Here is an 18,255-nt window from a genome sequence, read left to right on the forward strand (position 1 = left end):
CCAGTGATTCTCAACCATGAGTACAGAGTACCCCAGGGAATGCTTCTGCAGTAGTAACAGGGAACACGGACGGATTAACTCAACTAATAGAACATAACGTTGGATTTCATTAAAAAATTAATTTTGAAAATAGTCACTAAACAAAATGCATCACCCTTAAATGGAGCAGAAACTGAAACTACTGGATGGATGAAATAATATGCATGATTCAGTTTTCTAACCACAAATGATCAACTGAAACTGTATAAATAGTTATGAGCAAAGAGATAAAGTTCAGATTGAGATCAGGTGAACAAATTTCAACAGGTGGTGTTGATAAAGGTATTCTTGAACCAATGGGAGGCTTTGGAGGCTACATCAGATTAAAACTATCAGAAATTACTGTAAACTTACTTAGCTTCCGGGTCATATTCAGCCCAGATCCTCTTGAACTCGTCAAGGTGATGCGGCCCCAGGATCGACCAGTCACGCGTCAGGTAGTCAAAGTTGTCCATGATGACGGCCACAAACAAGTTGATGATCTGGGGAAAATCGTGAATCCGTAAGTTCCTATAGTAACAAACTGTAAACAATTATAGACTTAATCAGCATGCACACCTATTAAATATAATAGAAAATACAATTTCAAAAGTTCTTTCTGGCACTGTTTGACACTTTGGGAAATGTAATTAATAATATATTAAATACTCTCTTTGTGTCTGTACTCACCAGAAAGGCACAGAGCATGTAGAAGCTGACAAAGTAAATGATGGCAAACTGGCTGCCACAGTCCTCATTGGACGTGCTGTTTTCATTGGTTGATCCTTTCTCACATTGCTTACTGGGCGAACACGCCAGCATGATCTCCTGCCACGCCTCACCTGTTGCACATCTGATGGACAGACGCATGCACGCGCCCACACAAAAATATGCACGCACACCGACGCAGACACAAGCAAAGAGACATGCAGAGAAAGACACACAAAAGAAACAAAGAGGCACACATACACACATGTTCAGTGCATGCATGTGTGCATGTATGCATACATGCATCCAAGCATGGAGTGACGCACACACGCACATTATTACAAAGACAAAAAGAGAGAGACACATAGATGTTAGACTTTGTATGAAAAGCAGTTAAACAAAGACATGCATGTCCTGATACACTGAATTTACAGAGCAAAAACTGATTATTTTATCTGAGCATATACTAGATGACCAAATGTAAGCATTCTGGTGGGCTTTGCATTTTATTTTTTCAATTCAGTGTCCCTCAATTTTGAGTAGTTTGCTCACAAACTACTCATTAATGAGTAGTAACATGAGTTCCTTGGCTTAGAACAGAAAATATCAAGCATCCAAGTATGCTGTCACCATGAAGTGCTATTATATATTCCATGTAGGGGTCTATCCAGAATATAAATGGATAGAAATAAACTTTTTTAGCTTTATGGGGATCTACTTATAAAGACAAATTGCTGTCTGCTGATTTGAGAATGTGTGTTACTAAATTACATGTGATCCCATCCTTTCAGTTTCTGTGGTTTTTGTCCCCCTTCATGGAATCTTACCATCACCACAACCAAGGAGAAAAGAGGAAGAAAACTTTGAGGGTTTGGATCCAGGCAGTTAAAAGTCATCAGCAGACTCTTCAGTGGATCAGAATATTTGGTGGTGAATCAACATCAAGCTACTTTCAGCTGCTCCCTTATTCACAAGGGGCCATGAGAGCAGGTAGCTCCAACAATTAGATCAACACTGGATGGTGATCTAATTTGATCAGCATCCAATTAGATCGGCATCCAGTTTGCTTTCTGAGCAAACTTCTCCCATGTAAATTAACCCACTGCTATAATAAACTGTCAGTGATAGTTCAAAATATGTACAAATAATTTTCATTGTAAAAGGAAGCAACTGTAGGAACATTTAAAAAAACTTGTTTAAGTTGAATAAGAGAGGTTAATATTTGAAAAGGGAGAAGAGAATTTTTTAAAAAAATCCATGAACAAAGTACAGAAATTAGGAGTAACTGGAACAACAAAGAGGATGAGGGAGAAAAGAAGAGCAAATGCACAAACGAATAATACTGAGAGGCACAGTAATCACCCTCACCTGAAGAGCCAGCACCGCCTGAGGAATGTCTGGAAATTGTTGTTCCTGTTGATCTGCGTGTTGTCCTGCAGCGCTATCTTACCAAACATCTGTACAGGAGGGTAGGGTGTAGTCACAGCACACAGCATATGATGTCAGCATTGACAAGTGAAAGTCAGTCACAGTTAGTGGCCAGATGTCCCCAGCAAATCAAATCAAAGTGTCTCCCACTCATCGTCAGTGAAACAAACTATACAACAGCTTCCAGGTGAAACACAGAGGAAGAAGAGAGACAAAGACAAACAGTAACTAAATAGCAACAGAGAGAGGAAGATAATGGGAGAGAAAATAACAACGTGACCAGACAGGAACTCTGGGTGACAAGACTCCAGGAGGACAGACACAGGACGAAGGCTTGCTATAGGAGAGAAGGTGAGAGAAGATAACAGTGGGAGGGAAACAAGGGGACAACACAACAGCTTACCTGCATGCCAATGACGGCGTATATGAAGAACAGCATCACTATAAGCAGAGCTACGTAGGGCAGAGCCTGAAGAGAGGAGACGCATCAGTGGCAAGTTTACTGCAGGCTTATCCTACACCAGGGCTAGAGTCCATTCATTTTAATTCAAATCTCACACATCCAAATAATCTACAAACTCACACACTATTTTATTTTATTTTTTTTCAAACTTGGTACTTTATGGAATGAAAGTGAATGGATCTGCAGTCCTGTGTGGCACAACACCAAAAACAATCAGGGACAAATCATCTGACTTCAGAGTGAAAAACCTCAGCAAAATACAAGGTGTTCTCTGGCTTTAGCCAGGAGACCAGTCCCAACATACAGCACATGCACCAAGCAAGGGCAGGACATTTGTTTTCTATATTGAGACACATTAGCAAATGTGCAGAACTGTGCTCCTGGCTAATATTACTCCTGTGCATAGGAGAGTGGGGCCAAATCATGATAAATAATTTCATAAATTACACTAATTCTATAAGCTTAAAAAATATTAATGCTTAGCACAAAATGATATCCACAACCACTGCTGATTTTAAGCTTGTGGTTTGAAATGCTGCAACATGAAGTGGCCCATCTCAGCTAACGCAGGAGAGAGAACAGATGGTTTTAATTTCCCCACAACTCTCTATCAAATGATTTCATTTTTTTGGTGGAGTGCTTTGTTAAAAAAACTTGTCTACAACTTAACTCGCCTACAGGGAATGGTGAGCTCTCAGGGGTTAGTAGTAGGGCGTAGGGTGTTTGACAGTAATAAAGATAGAAGAGAATAGCGGACGATTTCTGGTACTGGAGTTTTTCCCTGTTTCCAAACTTTATATCCTGCTTCTGCAGTGAGACTCCTAAACCTCCTCTCTGTTACCTCACACCATCCCTCTTTTTTTTTTCATTTCTTACCCATCTCCCTGACTTTCTACACAAGTAAGAGGTGGGGATGAGGAGGGATAAGGCAAGGAAAGGAAAGGTAGCTTGTGAGACTCTACTAGGCTGGATTTACACAAGAACAAGGGCATTTAGAGCTGCATGTGCCTCAGAACTAAAATTAAAGACATTAAATGAATAACTAAAAATAACACACCAAATCTGGGTTGTAAAGTCTTTTAAAAATAGAACTTAAAGTAAACAGAGCTATGATCTTAAAGGAAGGGTAAAGAGGGCCACATTAGTGTTAAAGCTACTCTTCCCCCTGCCACTTCTACCTGTGTAAACCCAAACCCCCCTGTTCTAGCATGTTGTGTCCGGTTCTCCCCTCACTTGGAAGGATTTGATGAAGGTCCACAGCAGGGTCCGAATCCCTTCCCCGCGAGACAGCAGCTTCACCAGCCTCATCACGCGGAACAGCCGGAAGAAGGTGATGGAGATCCTGGCGTTCTCTTCAGAGTTCTGCAGTCCCTTTTGGTGGGGTTTGGTGTTTTTTTTTTGTTAAAAAAAAAAACACAGGACGCATGGGAACACATGCAGATAGATAAGGAAATGAAGCAAATACACACACACACACATGCGTGCGCACACATACACACATACACAGGCATAAATGATCATGAGAATACATGCATATGCACACAGACATACAAGTAACATTTGTATCCATATTTCCACCCACACATATGGGTGTTAATATGCATAACAAGCGGGCGCGCGCGCACCGCACACACACGCGCACACACACACACACACACACCACACACACACACACACACCACACACACACACACACACACACACACAGAATTAATAAATGGAAACTTGCGTCCTACAAAATCCCATCAAAATCAACTGACACAAGAGATCTGGGAGAGAATCGGGCAGTCATGCTTACTTTATGACTTCATGGAAAAATCACTTGACAACTCTGCTTCATTCTCGGTTCTGTTTTATAATCTGGATACATGGAACCATCTGATATGCCTCAGCACCGCAGCTCTCTGCGGTTTCTCTGACCTCACCACACCGACGTCATAATCACGACAAAGAAAGCGCCCTCAATTGTTTTGTCTGTGTCCAATTACAGGTAAATCTAGCTTTGCACTGACATTTGACAAACAGGCTTTTAAATACTTTTGGGACCTCTGAAGTAAATCATCTGCATTTATTCTGCGCTGCTATAGACTAAAAATCTAATATCTGAGACTGGGCCAGAGAGTCCTCCATCGATGGAGGTAAGCACTCTCATAAATCACTGTTAACAATTCACAGTAGATACAATACAAAAATCCTAGCCTGTGGGCCGATTCCTGTTTCAATAAATCATGCAGACAGGCTAATTGTTTGTCACAGATAAACTGGCCACCTGGAGAAACAAAATCCAAGGATGATATTCCAGTTGATAAAGTTATTACTACCCAGTGTGGTCACTGTCATGCAGAAACAACGTTATTTCCAATGCCTTCACTGTCATGTAGAAATGTTATTTTCCTGTGTGGTAAAACTCTTTATCTATACCGTCTGTTTACTAATCTTCCAGGCTGGACATTCAAGCAATCCATTATTTGAATTTCTGCTACTTTATTAGGTAAGGTTAGCTAAGGCTTCTGTCATCCACAGGAAATAAGTCCACGATAAAATATTCAGCCATCTCGCTGAGTGCTATTCTAATACAGATTTATTTATTTATGCTGTTCCTGCTTGTTCTCTAGTACAAAAAGGCAGAAAAACAAAGGCAACATCAGAGTTTGTATACAGCATGATGCAGTCAATACAGCAGCTAAGGGCCCAGCTAAGGAATAAATATCCACAATTTACACCACAAATGGCAGATGAATCAGGTGAAGGCAGGGATATCAGTTCATTAGCAGTCATAACAACAGTAACAATTATGCAGAAATGAGGAGAAAATGTTAAATAATCAATCTCCGATTCACCGTTATCTGACTGCCCATTAAAGCACCAGAACAGAATGCACAGGACAAATCTGACTACAATCAATGCGCAACCAGAAGAGAGCCGTGCTGCATCTGTCTTTACTGTAATAATGAAATGTGACCCAAAGAAACACGACGCCAGCCTCTCTGACCTCTGAATCTGCTTTGCCACTTGTATTTTTCCAAGAAGCCATTAATTCTTTATGTTAATCCCACAAAGAACACACAGTGTGCTCCTACAAAGAACTTGCCATTCTCCACACATCTTGGTGCAGTTTGGGATAACAGATGTTGCACGGTACGTTGCTCTTCAACATGTTACTGATCTGATTTGCACAAAGTCACTCTTAACTCTATCTTAACTCTGGAATAAAAGTGAAAATGTTGGCTACTTTTTAAATGTAGATGCTTCCTGATGTAGTGTTAACAAGTAACCGAGAACATGAATTACCCCAAACTCCACCGCCAGATATGCTAAAAGTGGCACATCCTTCTGAGGAGTGGAAAATCACAATTCTGTACTGCATGTAAATACCACAATTGGACCACAGTGGGCACCATTGCACCATTGAGAGAGTGTGGGGCGGGAGGGGGAGTGAGCAGAAGAAGTACAGTGACAGTAAGTGTAACAGAGAGAATAAGAGAGCCAAAGAGAGAGACTAAAGATAAGGAATTGTTGGAAATATTCAGAGACAAATGACAAGACTGATTCATAAACAGAAAGACAGATACAGAGAGAGATAGATACAGACAGATCAGTGGAGAAGAGTGAAAGAAAGAGAGACACTGTGATAGCGTGACCATGATGGCTCGTACTGATGACGAAGTGCAAAAGATACCACTTCCATATGGAGGGCAACTTGCAAGCCATGAGGGAAGTGGGGGCAGCTGGTTCTATGGCAAAAATGATAGCCACCAAGGAAAGTCACAAGGCTCCAGTGATACTAGGCCTGCATAATGTATAGTGTCCTTGACCATACAGGACCACACGTGTATAAACATTTAAAAAGCACAAACAACAGCAATATATTTCTCAGCATGCTGCAGAAGTTAACAGCATGAGCGACAGAGGGGGAGATGACAGGGTGAATGAGAAGATCATACCGTGAATGGCATAGCAGAAGGAGGGGTGGAATGATGGAGGGATGAAGGGATGGTGGAGGAGGTAGGGCGGCGGGCGAGGTTACCGTCAGAGCGTACCATTGGCCTTACCACAGGGGGGTGAGAGGAGGAAGAGGAGGAAGAGGAGGACGAAGAGGACGAGGACGAGGACGAGGAGGAGTCAGTCGGCTTTAAGGAAAGGCAACAAACATCAGCACCAGAGTAGCGCCTTGGTGTGTGCGTTTGTGTGACGGTGTGCGTGTGTAGTATGTGCGTGTGTATGTGTGTGTTTTGCTGGTTTTTTTTTAAGAAAAAAAAAAAAAAACTTCACAAACCACCAGAGTTCAGTCTCTGATCAACCCTCATACGGTGGTGAATAAACATAATTACATCTGAGCCAGGAGGGAGATATTTGTGTGATATTACTGCATCTTGAGACTGACCTATCCTCTGTGAGGGCCACATCAGGCTGAATCACTTCTTATCAGAGATAGAAGACTGAAACATGTAGTGAATGTGAAATAGTGGGAAATTTCTGTCATTCAGGAACAAAATAATGACTAATGCTCTGGAGCTGCAGTATAGGGGGAACTGCATGTGTGTGTGTGTGTGTGTGTGTGTGTCTATGTGCATACTCCCATGCATCACTGTATATGATCGGGGATAGTTTAAACTAAAGATACATTTACCAAATACTTGCTATATTAATCTGGTGCATTTGTGACCTGAGAATAGTCACAATTCAAGTGAAATTAAGACTGTTTGAAAACTTTACTTTCAAGGAAGCATCCACTAGTAAGATGACATAAAAGCCAGAGTCAGTTACACTGATGACAAAGATGACACTTGACTTTGGAAATTGGAGCCTGTGTGTGTCTGCATGTACTAAGAAGCACACAAACCATGTACTGTAGGGAGACACCCACTGGTTTTCCCTGACATTGCAACATTTCAGACTGCTGGGAGCGATAGATTAACTAATAGTTCAATCTATGACTCGGGAGCAACATCACTCTGCATTAGAAATGGCCGTGTTCAAATACCCCCCTCACAAAATAAATGCATCATTACTTCCTGTCCTTGTCTTAGACTCAAGAAAGACCTGAGCAGGTGAGTTTAAAGGAAGGAGCAGGTAAGGGAGAAAGAAAGTGGGTAAGAGAAACAGTAAGATGGAATTTAGGGGGAAAATGGGAGGAATGGGAATAAGAGCAGAGGAAGGAAAGGACGAGATGATGGGAAGTTATATAAGAGAGGAAGAAAACAAGGAAGGAAGCAATGATGGATTTTAAGGGATTCCAACAGGGCCATCTACACACCTTTCTGATAACACACACCAACTAACGATGTACACAGAGTAAAAGGTTATGTCTGCCTCTACTGATCACAACTGTGGCCATTTATTGCATTACAAGCCTTTTTGATGCACCACAAATAATTATCTGTTGAAATAAAAAAATGAGATCAGGCAGAAAAAGCCTGGAGAGAGTGTGTCTGTGTGTGTGTGTGTATATGTACTGACTGAAGTGCATTAAGGGGTTGAGAGAAGGAAGCTTGGAAGGAAGGGCGACTATAGAAAGGAGGGAGGGAGGTAAGACTTAGGGATAAAGGGAAGATTTGCAGGAAGGAAGGAAGGATTTAGGAGAAGAAGATTACCTGATTTACATTAAGTGTGGACTAAATAACAAGCTCAAGGCATGTAGGAGATCATGTGTTTTTCTGAGGGTTATGATTCAGGGCCACTGTTTGAAATTTGCTTTAATTTCAAATTGAAATCAAAGCTTTGACACAGTATCCAATTAAACTTAAATAATCCCTCATTCATCTTCTTCTAAGACTCTTATATGGAATATCAGTTTAACCAAAATAAATTCAATATATAAAAAATTAACAGTGAATTTTTAATATAAATATAAGCCCGTTCAGGCTGAACTACAGTACAGATGTGAGTTAGTCTAGTTGCAGCTCGCTGAATTTGGGAGCACATTAAAATTGGATCAGAGTTATTCACTCACATTGTACGCCTTTTTTTTTTTTTTTTTTAACAAAAATTCCATCAGTTCAGTCAGTTTCATGGGTAACATGTGTGTCATGAGAACATTCATACCCTTGAATTCAGGTTACAGAGCCAAGAAAACATTTTTGTTTAATAATTAATATTCTGTTTAAAACATGCTGTTTAAATATAGAGCGGATAATTGTCAACCTCTTAAGGGTATATGAAACACATGAGAGACCCATGTTACCCAGCTTTCATTTCAGTTGAGCAAGCTGCACCGCAATCAAACGTCCAAAAAATTAAAAAAAATAAAGACAGAGAAAAAGAGAGAGATGAACATCCATAAAAGAAGAGTTCAGTGCACTGAAAAAGCTCAGAAAAAGAGAAGGAGGAGGATGAAGAGGAGAAGAAGAGGCATTCCGAAGATAGAGAAATAGATGCAGTCCATACTGGCATTGTCTGCAAGACACCGCTCAGAGCAAACCACTACCAATCTGTTCACACTACTTCTACACATACCAAAACTAAAATGTAAAAGAAACCATACAAGGTTTAAGAAGCACCCGCAGGTTTCTGGGGAGAATTAGAGATCCAGGATTAAGGGGATATTCTGTTTTAATGACCGGAAGATATGCTGCTAATCTAAGTCAACCGGCACCCAAAGGAGCCGCAAAGTGGGTGCATTTAGATAGGATGTTTTTAATATTTACTATAGGCAAAGTGAAAAGATTTTAAATGCCAGCCAGTTACTGCACTCCACTGTATACTTGTCTACATTTGTGAGAAGCAGCTATTGAGATGGTGGCTGTTAAATGCATTCGCTTGTGCTTTTGTGGCTGATGAAATGCAGCAGCAGGCTAAAATTTAAAATGCCTAAGTTAAAAGGCCCCAGTTCAAAAACGGTCAAGAGTTCTTAGAGTGCGGAGGGTTTCTTAAAAAAAAAAAAAAACAGACTGAAAAAACTACAGGAGAGAAAGACAGAAAAGGTAGCTTGGGCATCGCATCACCCAAATTATTAAAAACTACCAGAAGAGAAAATAAAGACAAAAAAAAAACCAAAACAAAAAAAAAAAGACCTTGGGGCATGCCTTTAGGTTAGAGGTTAGAAAGTAATACAGTGAATCATTCAGAAAGAACTGCAAGCCAATTAACCAAATCAATCAATCTCTCATTTAACCAACTCAATCAAATCAAAGGCAATCTCCAAACCAAAGTGTAAAGTGCAACATCAGCGGCTTGTATAGATGACAAAAGTGGATATCTCTGGCCCAACACACCTCAGTCTCAAGGTGGTTAAAAAGTCTCTTTATTTAAATTTACATTTATGTCTTTCTATAAATGAGCTTCAAGATCAGATACATTATTTGCCTGCAAGGCAACATGAGAATACTTTATGATCCTTTACTGAGTCCCTTGACAGCAAATTGCTATAATAACTACATAGAAAAACTAAATAAAACATCATACTCCAAGCATACATCTAAGCATATCCAAGCAAAGATAAGCAGCTTTGCCAGCCTCTCATGGGGACAAATGCCTTCCTAAAAGCATGAAACTAAGTGCCTAGCTCATACATTCCTGGAATACACTGACTGTATTGTATTTGTATGCCTCAGCGGTGCTATCCATGGAGGAAAACAACGCATACGATACAATGTGCTGATGTACTTGTGTGCATGTTCTCTTCCTGCTTCATATGTTCAAACCAGCTGATATATGAAAGCCGGGAAGATTTCAGGCAAAACAGTTTATGTGCATCTCCATGTGTGGTTTTCAATTTATTTTAATTTTTTTTATTTGTTATGACCTACTAAATAAAAGCATATTTTTTGTTTTGTTATTAGTAAGAGTTAGATTAGAAGACTAATACCTCACTATGAAGCTCCTTCTGTTTTCCAGCTGGGGGATAGCTTAGCTTTGCTTATCATAAAGACTAAAAACACCTAGCTCTTTCCAAGATCACTGCGCAAAATTACAGATTCTTGAAGGTGGTAATTTTAATGCTTTCAAGAAATAAAGCAAGGCTGGCAAGTGAGTCTTTAACATTTCTAAGTTGAACTAAAAGTCATGATAAAACAAAAAGTACATCCTTTGTCAAGGTTTTACACATTAGGTCATAATACAAATAAACTGGTCCTTAGGAGGGCTTAAATGAGGTACATACTACCTGAGATGAACAACAACACATAACATATAACACTGTGTTATTATCTATTTAACAAAAACAAAGCCAAAATGCAGAAGCTGTGTGTGTAAAACTAGGAGATTTTTTGCTTCCACAGGAATTAAGACGCTAAGTAGCATCCAGGTGCTGCTAATCAAATGCACCTGATCATCAGGAAGCGTGAGCATGTCTATAAAAGCAGACGTTTCGGCAGTTTGCTCGTTTTGGAGCATTCACGTGTGTGTTACCACAATGCCAATGAACTCTGTATACCAAAGTATTCTAGAGTCAAATGTGAGACCATCTGTCCAACAGCTAAAGCTTGGCTGAAATTGGGTCATGCAGCAGGACAATGATCCCAAGCACAGCATGAAATCTACGACAGAATGGCTGCAAAAGAAAAGAATAAAGGTGCTGCACTGGCCCAGTCAAAGTCTAGACTTTAAACTGACTGAAACGCTGTGGTGGGACCTTAAAAAAAGCTGTCCATAAACAAACACCTGCAAACCTCAATGAAGCAATGTTGTACAGCAGAGTGGGCTAAAATTCCTCAGTAACGATGTGAGAGAGACCGATAAAGTCATACAGAAAACAATTACTTCAAGTTATTGCTGCTAAAGGTGGCTCTACAAACTAATGAATCATGAGGTGTGATCGTGTTTCACACACTTCTTCTGCATTTCGCCTTATTTTTCGTTAAACAAATAATGCCACGTGTTGAATTTCACTTTAAGACCTGTTAAGGACCAGATAATTAAAAAAAAATCTCCTGATATGTAAAACCTTAGAATTAACACAGGGTGTACTTTATTTTTTTACCATGAGTGTATAGAGAACTGTACTTTTTTTAGTTTTTTTTTGGTGTTTGCAAAAAAAGATGCAAGTTTTTTTTCAGAATAAAGGCAAACAAAGAAATTTTAATGTTAGGAAGGGAGTAAAAAGAAGGTCTTTGGTGAGCCAGATCATTAGTATAAATGTATTTTCTTCTAAGGCTAAATAAAAAGGAATTCTATCCAGCGGCACTGTGCAGCTCTTAAACTCTACTCCCGCCAAAGAGCACTTTCAGTACCACATGAATTAAACACTAACTGTCCCTGAAGTGTAAATACAATAGACACTCAACATTTGACTTGTGTTCGGGATATTCATTCTTATTCAGCCCCACTGCTGACCATGGAGCCTCCACATCGATGATAAATGAATTCATACATACATTTACATAAATTTCATGGGTCCTGAGTAAATCCATTTATGGATCAAATTGTTCCCCATGTCTCCACATTTCTAGTGTTGGACAAAAAGGAAAAAAATGCAACTTATTTATGAACTCAGAGGTGTGTTTTTTTTTTTTTGTTTTGTTTTTTACCCTTAGGTCAAACACTGCTGTAGGAAAAAAAAATAAAAAGAGAATCTGCATTTGTTCTTTAATTTTAGAAAATAATTTCTGCTTAAGATTAATTAAATACAGTAACAGGCCTGGATATACCACTGTTGTATCTGTCATGCTATACAGTGTCCATCATGCCAGGGGAATGTATCCTCTAAGGCAGTGATGAAAGACCAAACAAAACCAATGTGTAACCAAACCAAGTGCTGAGGAAATGCAATCGGTTCTATTGACAAATGCAATAGTCTCTGATGCTACTGATGCTAAGCAGACCGAGGCATGAAAACCCATCGGAAGCAGCTTCAAATGTTAAAAGCAGCACTGAAAATTTGGCCTTTTCACGCTGCTCCTTATGGTAAAAATGAGAAAGGGAAACACTGGGAAATGAGTGGTTAGGATTTGTTGGGAAACATTTTGCAACCTCATTTTCATCACTGCAACCTCATTTTGCAACCTCTGTTGCATTTTTTTTTACATAAAAAAAAACCCAAAGGAGGAGATACCTAACCATGCCCAAAGATAATCTGATATAGGGAGGAAACAAAGCTCAAAAACTACAAAAACCCTTCAGAGGCCAGTAGTTTCCAGTTTGATTGTGCTCCATCTGGCTGTTTTATCTGCCAGACTTACTCAGCCATCTCTTAGGTTAAAATTTTGTGCAGCTGAAGTTTCCTAATCATTTGAAAGCATGCGAGATGGGTATCAGAGCTCGGCCCGTTTGTGTGTGTGTGGGAATGGCAGAGCAGGCAGGCAGGAAGGGAGGGAGGGAGTTGGACTACTTACGTTAACCTCAGTGATCGCTATGTCAACAATGCTACCCACAACTATCAAGGCATCAAATGTGTTCCATGCATCAACAAAATAATGCTGTGTAGGGATGGACAGAAAAGGAAAACAACAGAAGAAAAGGACAGAACATAAGACATTTAAAAAAATGGAAAGAACGGAAATTAAAGGAGAGAGGAGAAAAATAAGATAAAAACCATTACATACATGAGCACTGGAGTTTTTAGTAGGAGAAGAAAGGGAAAGAATTAACAAAATTAAAAAGGCCAAAAAAAGAAAAGAGGGGGCAGTCTGCAAAAGCTGGACAGCAGAGGAAGAGCAGCAGCGATCGGTCATGCTTGTCCATGAGAGGAAATGTCAACAGGAACAACAGTAAGGAACAATATGCAACAAAATCACAACAAAAAAAAAGAAAAATGAGAAAAAGCTGCGTAAGGCTGTTTGTGATTGGTCAGTGAGTTAGTTCAGTTAGTCAGGGGGGGGGGATCAAACCTGAGCGTCACAGTGTGGCCAAAAAACAAAAGAAAAGAACCCAGCAACATTTTAGACACTGAAGAGTTAGGAAGGAGGACGCAAAACAGAAACCCTTTGTGCTCAAAGCTAAACCCTGCCTCTGTTTCCTCGACTTTTTGTGAAACCCAGGAAGAAGCTTGTTCTCGTTCAGCAACCCCTGTGGCTGCGGGGGGTCCCCTGCTTGGCAGCGGCCATCTTGGTTTTGAGAGTGAAAGGTAGAGAAGGAGGAGGAGGAGGAGGAGGAGGAGGAAGAAAAGAAGGAGGAGGCTGACAAAGAAGATAGATGAAGAGAAATGACAGCACAACAGAGAGTAACCACAAGGGAAAGGAGAGCAGAAGAAGAAGATAAAAAGATTAAGAAGTGAGAGGACATGAGACAGAGACAGAGAGGGGGAGACAAGTGGAGTGGAGGGGGTGGGGGTCATCGTACTTACGTTGATTTCACTGAGAATGACGTCTATTATGCTGCCAATTACGATGAGGAAATCAAACACATTCCAGGGATCACTAAAGTACCCCTACACAGGATGAGGTGAGCAAGAGGAGGAGGAGGGTAAGAAAGGTAGGTTAGAAGGAAAACAACATCTGCTGCCACTTCGCAGCCCCTATTACGGTGGTATGAGGTTGTACAGCACACTGAGGAAACAGAAAGAAATCAGCTCCACTTGATGAACCAGCACATGAAAGGATAAGAAGTTTCCACTGTGCTATCTGTTCATCAAGTGCAGCTGAATTTCCTGCTCTGTGAAGGATGGCGGGTTAAATCGCGGTTATTTACATCTTCCACGTGCATCTTGGGGCTGTTCAGCAAAGCTGTGGCAGTGATTATACTGAAAGCCCACTTTGTTTACTTAACTCATTGTGGGCAATTCTCTATCAGCACTGGTACAAAGGAAGTATTTATGCAAAATACATCCATATATCTTCAGGCCAGAATAGTATTATTTCATATTTATTTTTACACTGTAATTACAAAGAGCTGCAGCTTATAATGAAGCTTGGAGTTTCGTTTGCAAATGATGCAACCTAGCGAGTCTGTCTGACTTGCAGTTTTCTCACTCATATTTTGCATATTCTACTGCAATGAAACTACTGACTACTTATAGTATTTTCCACAAAAACATCAAGATGTAAGGTACGCATGACAAATGCCATGCAATTGTTTGCACCAACTGCTAAATTGGTGGATACACACAGACAGGGAAAAGAGATCAATCTTGCTGATCTATTTTAAGCTCCTTCATCTGTCATCAGCAGCTGAGGTATCATAAAAAAGGGAAAAACTCCTCCTGCCATAATTCATCCGCATGGTGCAGACATTAGAAGGTATCCTTGGAAACAGTGGTTTTAATGAAGTTGCTTTCAGTTTTAGGAATAATAATGAGAATCGAGAGTTAAATATTAGTCAAACAGAAGTTGGCATTAGTGCCTAAATACTGATTTATGGATTGATTAAATAGAGATTAGATATAAAGCAAAAATAGCAAGTTAGGAACTAAATTAACAAATAAATACTGTATGTGATTCATTAAATAATGCACCCAAATATTCAAAACCATACAAACATCAAAACGAAAGGGGGGAGAAAAAAAACACAGAAAACACAGAAATCTTGGTTACTGTTGCTGATCCGCGGCTGAACCTATCAAAAAGTATTAAGGTTAAATAGAACAATCTTTTACAAAGAGAGAAACATTACTGGAGCTAATTCCAGGGGTGCCTGCCGTCTGTGAGACCTGAGAAGCAAAGAGCATTAGCGAGCTTCTCCTTCCTGTGTGATTAAGGCAACATCGAGGCAAGGCAAAGCATACAGAACAGGGTATGTCCTAAACACTATTCAGTGTGGCTTCGGAATCTGTTGTCATGCTGCACCACAAGAAAAGAAAGAAAGATGGAAAACAAGTATCAGTTTCTAAGTATTTTATGTGTAAAGAGTCACAACTTAACTGGTGATACTTCGTGAGTTTGATACCTCAAAACATTGCCTTCGTAATCTGGCAATTCATCTTACTTACATGCATATGCGGTGCAGCATGATATAAATTCCCAAGTCCTAAAATTCATAGCATTTCAAAAGTCATTACAAGATAACCATCTTGCATCCATTTAAATGAAAAGCACAAACTTTGTAGGGCATTATTTAGAAGGAAAAAAAACCCCCAGAAGACTTTAATTAGTGGTTGGAAAACGTTGTGTGCAAAATACTGATTGTTTAGTGGATGTATTTATGAATTCACGCAATTAATTTCTCTAATAACTGAAAAACCTTTGCTCGTACACTAAGTATCTTAATTTTCAATGAGTACACTGCAACAGTAGACCAAGGAGTAAAACATAATATGATACTATGTGATTGTTAATTTTGTTCAAGTAATAAGGGGGAGCATTCCCATCTGTTACTGTTTAAATAGCTGAAGCACCAGGAAGTTCTCAGATTGGGCACAGTAACAGCAGCGGGGTAACAAGAGAGCAGTGAGATTAAGCACAGGACGCTATCCTCTAACCATGTTTTAAATCTGTGGCATCGTAAGGAAGGAAATGAAAAAGAATTATGAATTTAGAGTACAACAATCCATCGTCTGAAGTGCTGTGACTCAAAACCTTAAAAAACTATTAAAATCTTTTTTTTTTTTTCCTGGCTGCAATGAGTACTGACAGAGAGAGCTGTGAATTTATTTAGTTTCACTGAATAACATGTCATAAAATGTCTCTTTGCTTTTCTACATTTCTCTAGTCTATAACTCTACACTGTTATTCTATCCCTGTGTTTGAGTAGTAGACGTACCCTGGGTTTGAAGGCGATCAGTTTCAGGATCATCTCAACAGTGAACAGTCCAGTGAAGAGCATGTTGAGGATGTTCATGGCATCATTGAAATTTTTGGTCTGTCCATGATGCTGCAGAGAAAAAAAACCAAAACAAAATAACTTCTTAAACAATATTAATTTTATGGGAGCTTTTTTTTTCTTTTCTAAATGCACTCAAACATTACTCACCTGCATGGCCAGACAGATGGTGTTGAGAAGGATGAGTGTGAACATCAAGTACTCAAAGTAGGTGGAGTTGACCACATACCACACCTTGTACTGGTAAGGGTTCTTGGGGATGTAGCGACGCAATGGACGAGCCTTTAGAGCATACTCCACACACTGACGCTGTGACACACACACACACACACACACACACACACACACACACACACACACACACACACACACACACACACACACACACACACACACACACACACACACACACACAGGCACGCATAGGTGAGCATTTGCCATTTACATTTGTCTGCTGATGAGGTTCCAAAACTATTCAGCATTCTGTCTCCCTGTGCCCAGACAGTCATGGAAGAAAAGTCTTTTGGCATTCATAAAAAAGCCAGGCTTCTCTTCTATCCTCTGTCTGCATTTACATGCTCTTTCTGAAACATGGATCATCCTAGAGAACACAGCCGCAGGCCCTTGGCCTCACTGCTTTCATAAGGTTTAGTCTCATCTTTTGTTTGAACTGCTGCAGCTCCTCCTGGCTGGACTCCTGAAGTGGTTCTGCCCCTAAAACTCATGTTCAGCTTCTTCAGAGTCATCCATGTCTCACCCACTGCCTGGCTCCTATTCCTTCTCCCTTGTGGCACCTGAATGACAAAATGACTTTCCCACTGCAGTCAGAACAGCAGAATCCCTTCTCTGTATCAGTGTCTATCTTACTGCTAGACAGAAAGCTACACAAACAAAAACACTGGGATACACAAGTACTGGGAATTTTATAGTATAGTGACTTCACCTGAAACGCACACAAACACTACCTGGTTTTTGTCCAGCTCGCAGTTCTTATATTCTTGCTCTCCTTGTTCCTGGAATGTGACGATGACGAAACCGACGAAAATGTTCATCATGAAGAACGCAATGATGATGATGTAGATGATGAAGAAGATGGAAATGACCACACGGTAGTTGTAGATGGGTCCCACATCCTCAGCGTGGGAGTCTATGGCTCGGTACAACAACCTGACGGAGGGAAGGGGAATAAAAAAATCAGAAATTAAAAAAAATATATATTTACATAAAGCAAGCATACATGCATACATGTAAATAAACATCGACACTGTGTTTGTATATAGACACACACCCTGGCCAGCCCTCAAAGGTAGACACAGCAAAGAGAGCCATCATGCCTTGCAGAACATCATCAAAGTTAAAGTCACTGTTCTCCCACAGTCTCTGGGCTTTGTCAGGCTTCCCCACATCACCGTCTTTATACGTGATAAAGGAACCTCTGTGGACACAAACAGAAACACACATATTTATTGTAGTTAGGCTGTAAGCAAAAGATCAAGACGCTGAGTGCAGGAGGGATCGCTTACCTGCACTCTGCCTGAGTCTGCTTAGAGTTGTCGGTACAGTAGAAGAACTTTCCCTGATGGAAGGATGAGAAAATTGGCATGATGAGAAAATTTCACTTTAAAAAAAAATTAAATAACTGATCATACTCCCTTTCCTTGTCCTTACCTTAAAGAGTTGCACTCCAATACAGGCAAACATGAACTGGAGTAACGTAGTGACGATGACGATGTTGCCAATGGTCCTGATGGCCACAAACACGCACTGCACTACATGCTGCAAAAAAAAAAAAAAAAAAAAAAGAAACGCAAACAAAAATGAGACTGCATGTTGAGTCTGCGTCTTTTTGGAAGTGTGCAATGTGTGTATTTTTTATTAAATGCTTGAGTGTGCTAACTTTTAGTCCTTTGGCTCTGTTGATGGCCCTCAGTGGTCTAAGCACTCGCAGTACTCTCAGGATTTTCACAACATTAATTGCACTCGACCTGTAAATACACATTAAATTA

The 18,255-nt window shown here is 40.1% G+C and overlaps 1 protein-coding gene across 1 annotated transcript in view; it reads right to left on the reverse strand.

Annotated features, from left to right (window-relative positions):
- The window catches only part of cacna1c (calcium channel, voltage-dependent, L type, alpha 1C subunit), a 207,622-nt gene that overhangs the window by 10,193 nt on the left and 179,174 nt on the right, over positions 1 to 18,255 (reverse strand). Inside the window, exons 25-38 of the mRNA XM_030720526.1 lie at positions 18,147 to 18,234; positions 17,918 to 18,025; positions 17,773 to 17,825; positions 17,538 to 17,684; positions 17,215 to 17,416; positions 16,400 to 16,558; positions 16,190 to 16,300; positions 13,839 to 13,922; positions 12,889 to 12,972; positions 3,851 to 3,979; positions 2,558 to 2,623; positions 2,095 to 2,183; positions 709 to 871; positions 394 to 521 (exon numbers count right to left, since the gene is read on the reverse strand). Coding sequence (XP_030576386.1) covers positions 394 to 521; positions 709 to 871; positions 2,095 to 2,183; positions 2,558 to 2,623; positions 3,851 to 3,979; positions 12,889 to 12,972; positions 13,839 to 13,922; positions 16,190 to 16,300; positions 16,400 to 16,558; positions 17,215 to 17,416; positions 17,538 to 17,684; positions 17,773 to 17,825; positions 17,918 to 18,025; positions 18,147 to 18,234 — 1,611 coding nt within the window. The remainder of the gene's footprint in view (positions 1 to 393; positions 522 to 708; positions 872 to 2,094; positions 2,184 to 2,557; positions 2,624 to 3,850; positions 3,980 to 12,888; positions 12,973 to 13,838; positions 13,923 to 16,189; positions 16,301 to 16,399; positions 16,559 to 17,214; positions 17,417 to 17,537; positions 17,685 to 17,772; positions 17,826 to 17,917; positions 18,026 to 18,146; positions 18,235 to 18,255) is intronic.

This window comes from Archocentrus centrarchus, chromosome 23 (assembly GCF_007364275.1).
Source record: "Archocentrus centrarchus isolate MPI-CPG fArcCen1 chromosome 23, fArcCen1, whole genome shotgun sequence".
Lineage (NCBI taxonomy): Eukaryota > Metazoa > Chordata > Actinopteri > Cichliformes > Cichlidae > Archocentrus > Archocentrus centrarchus.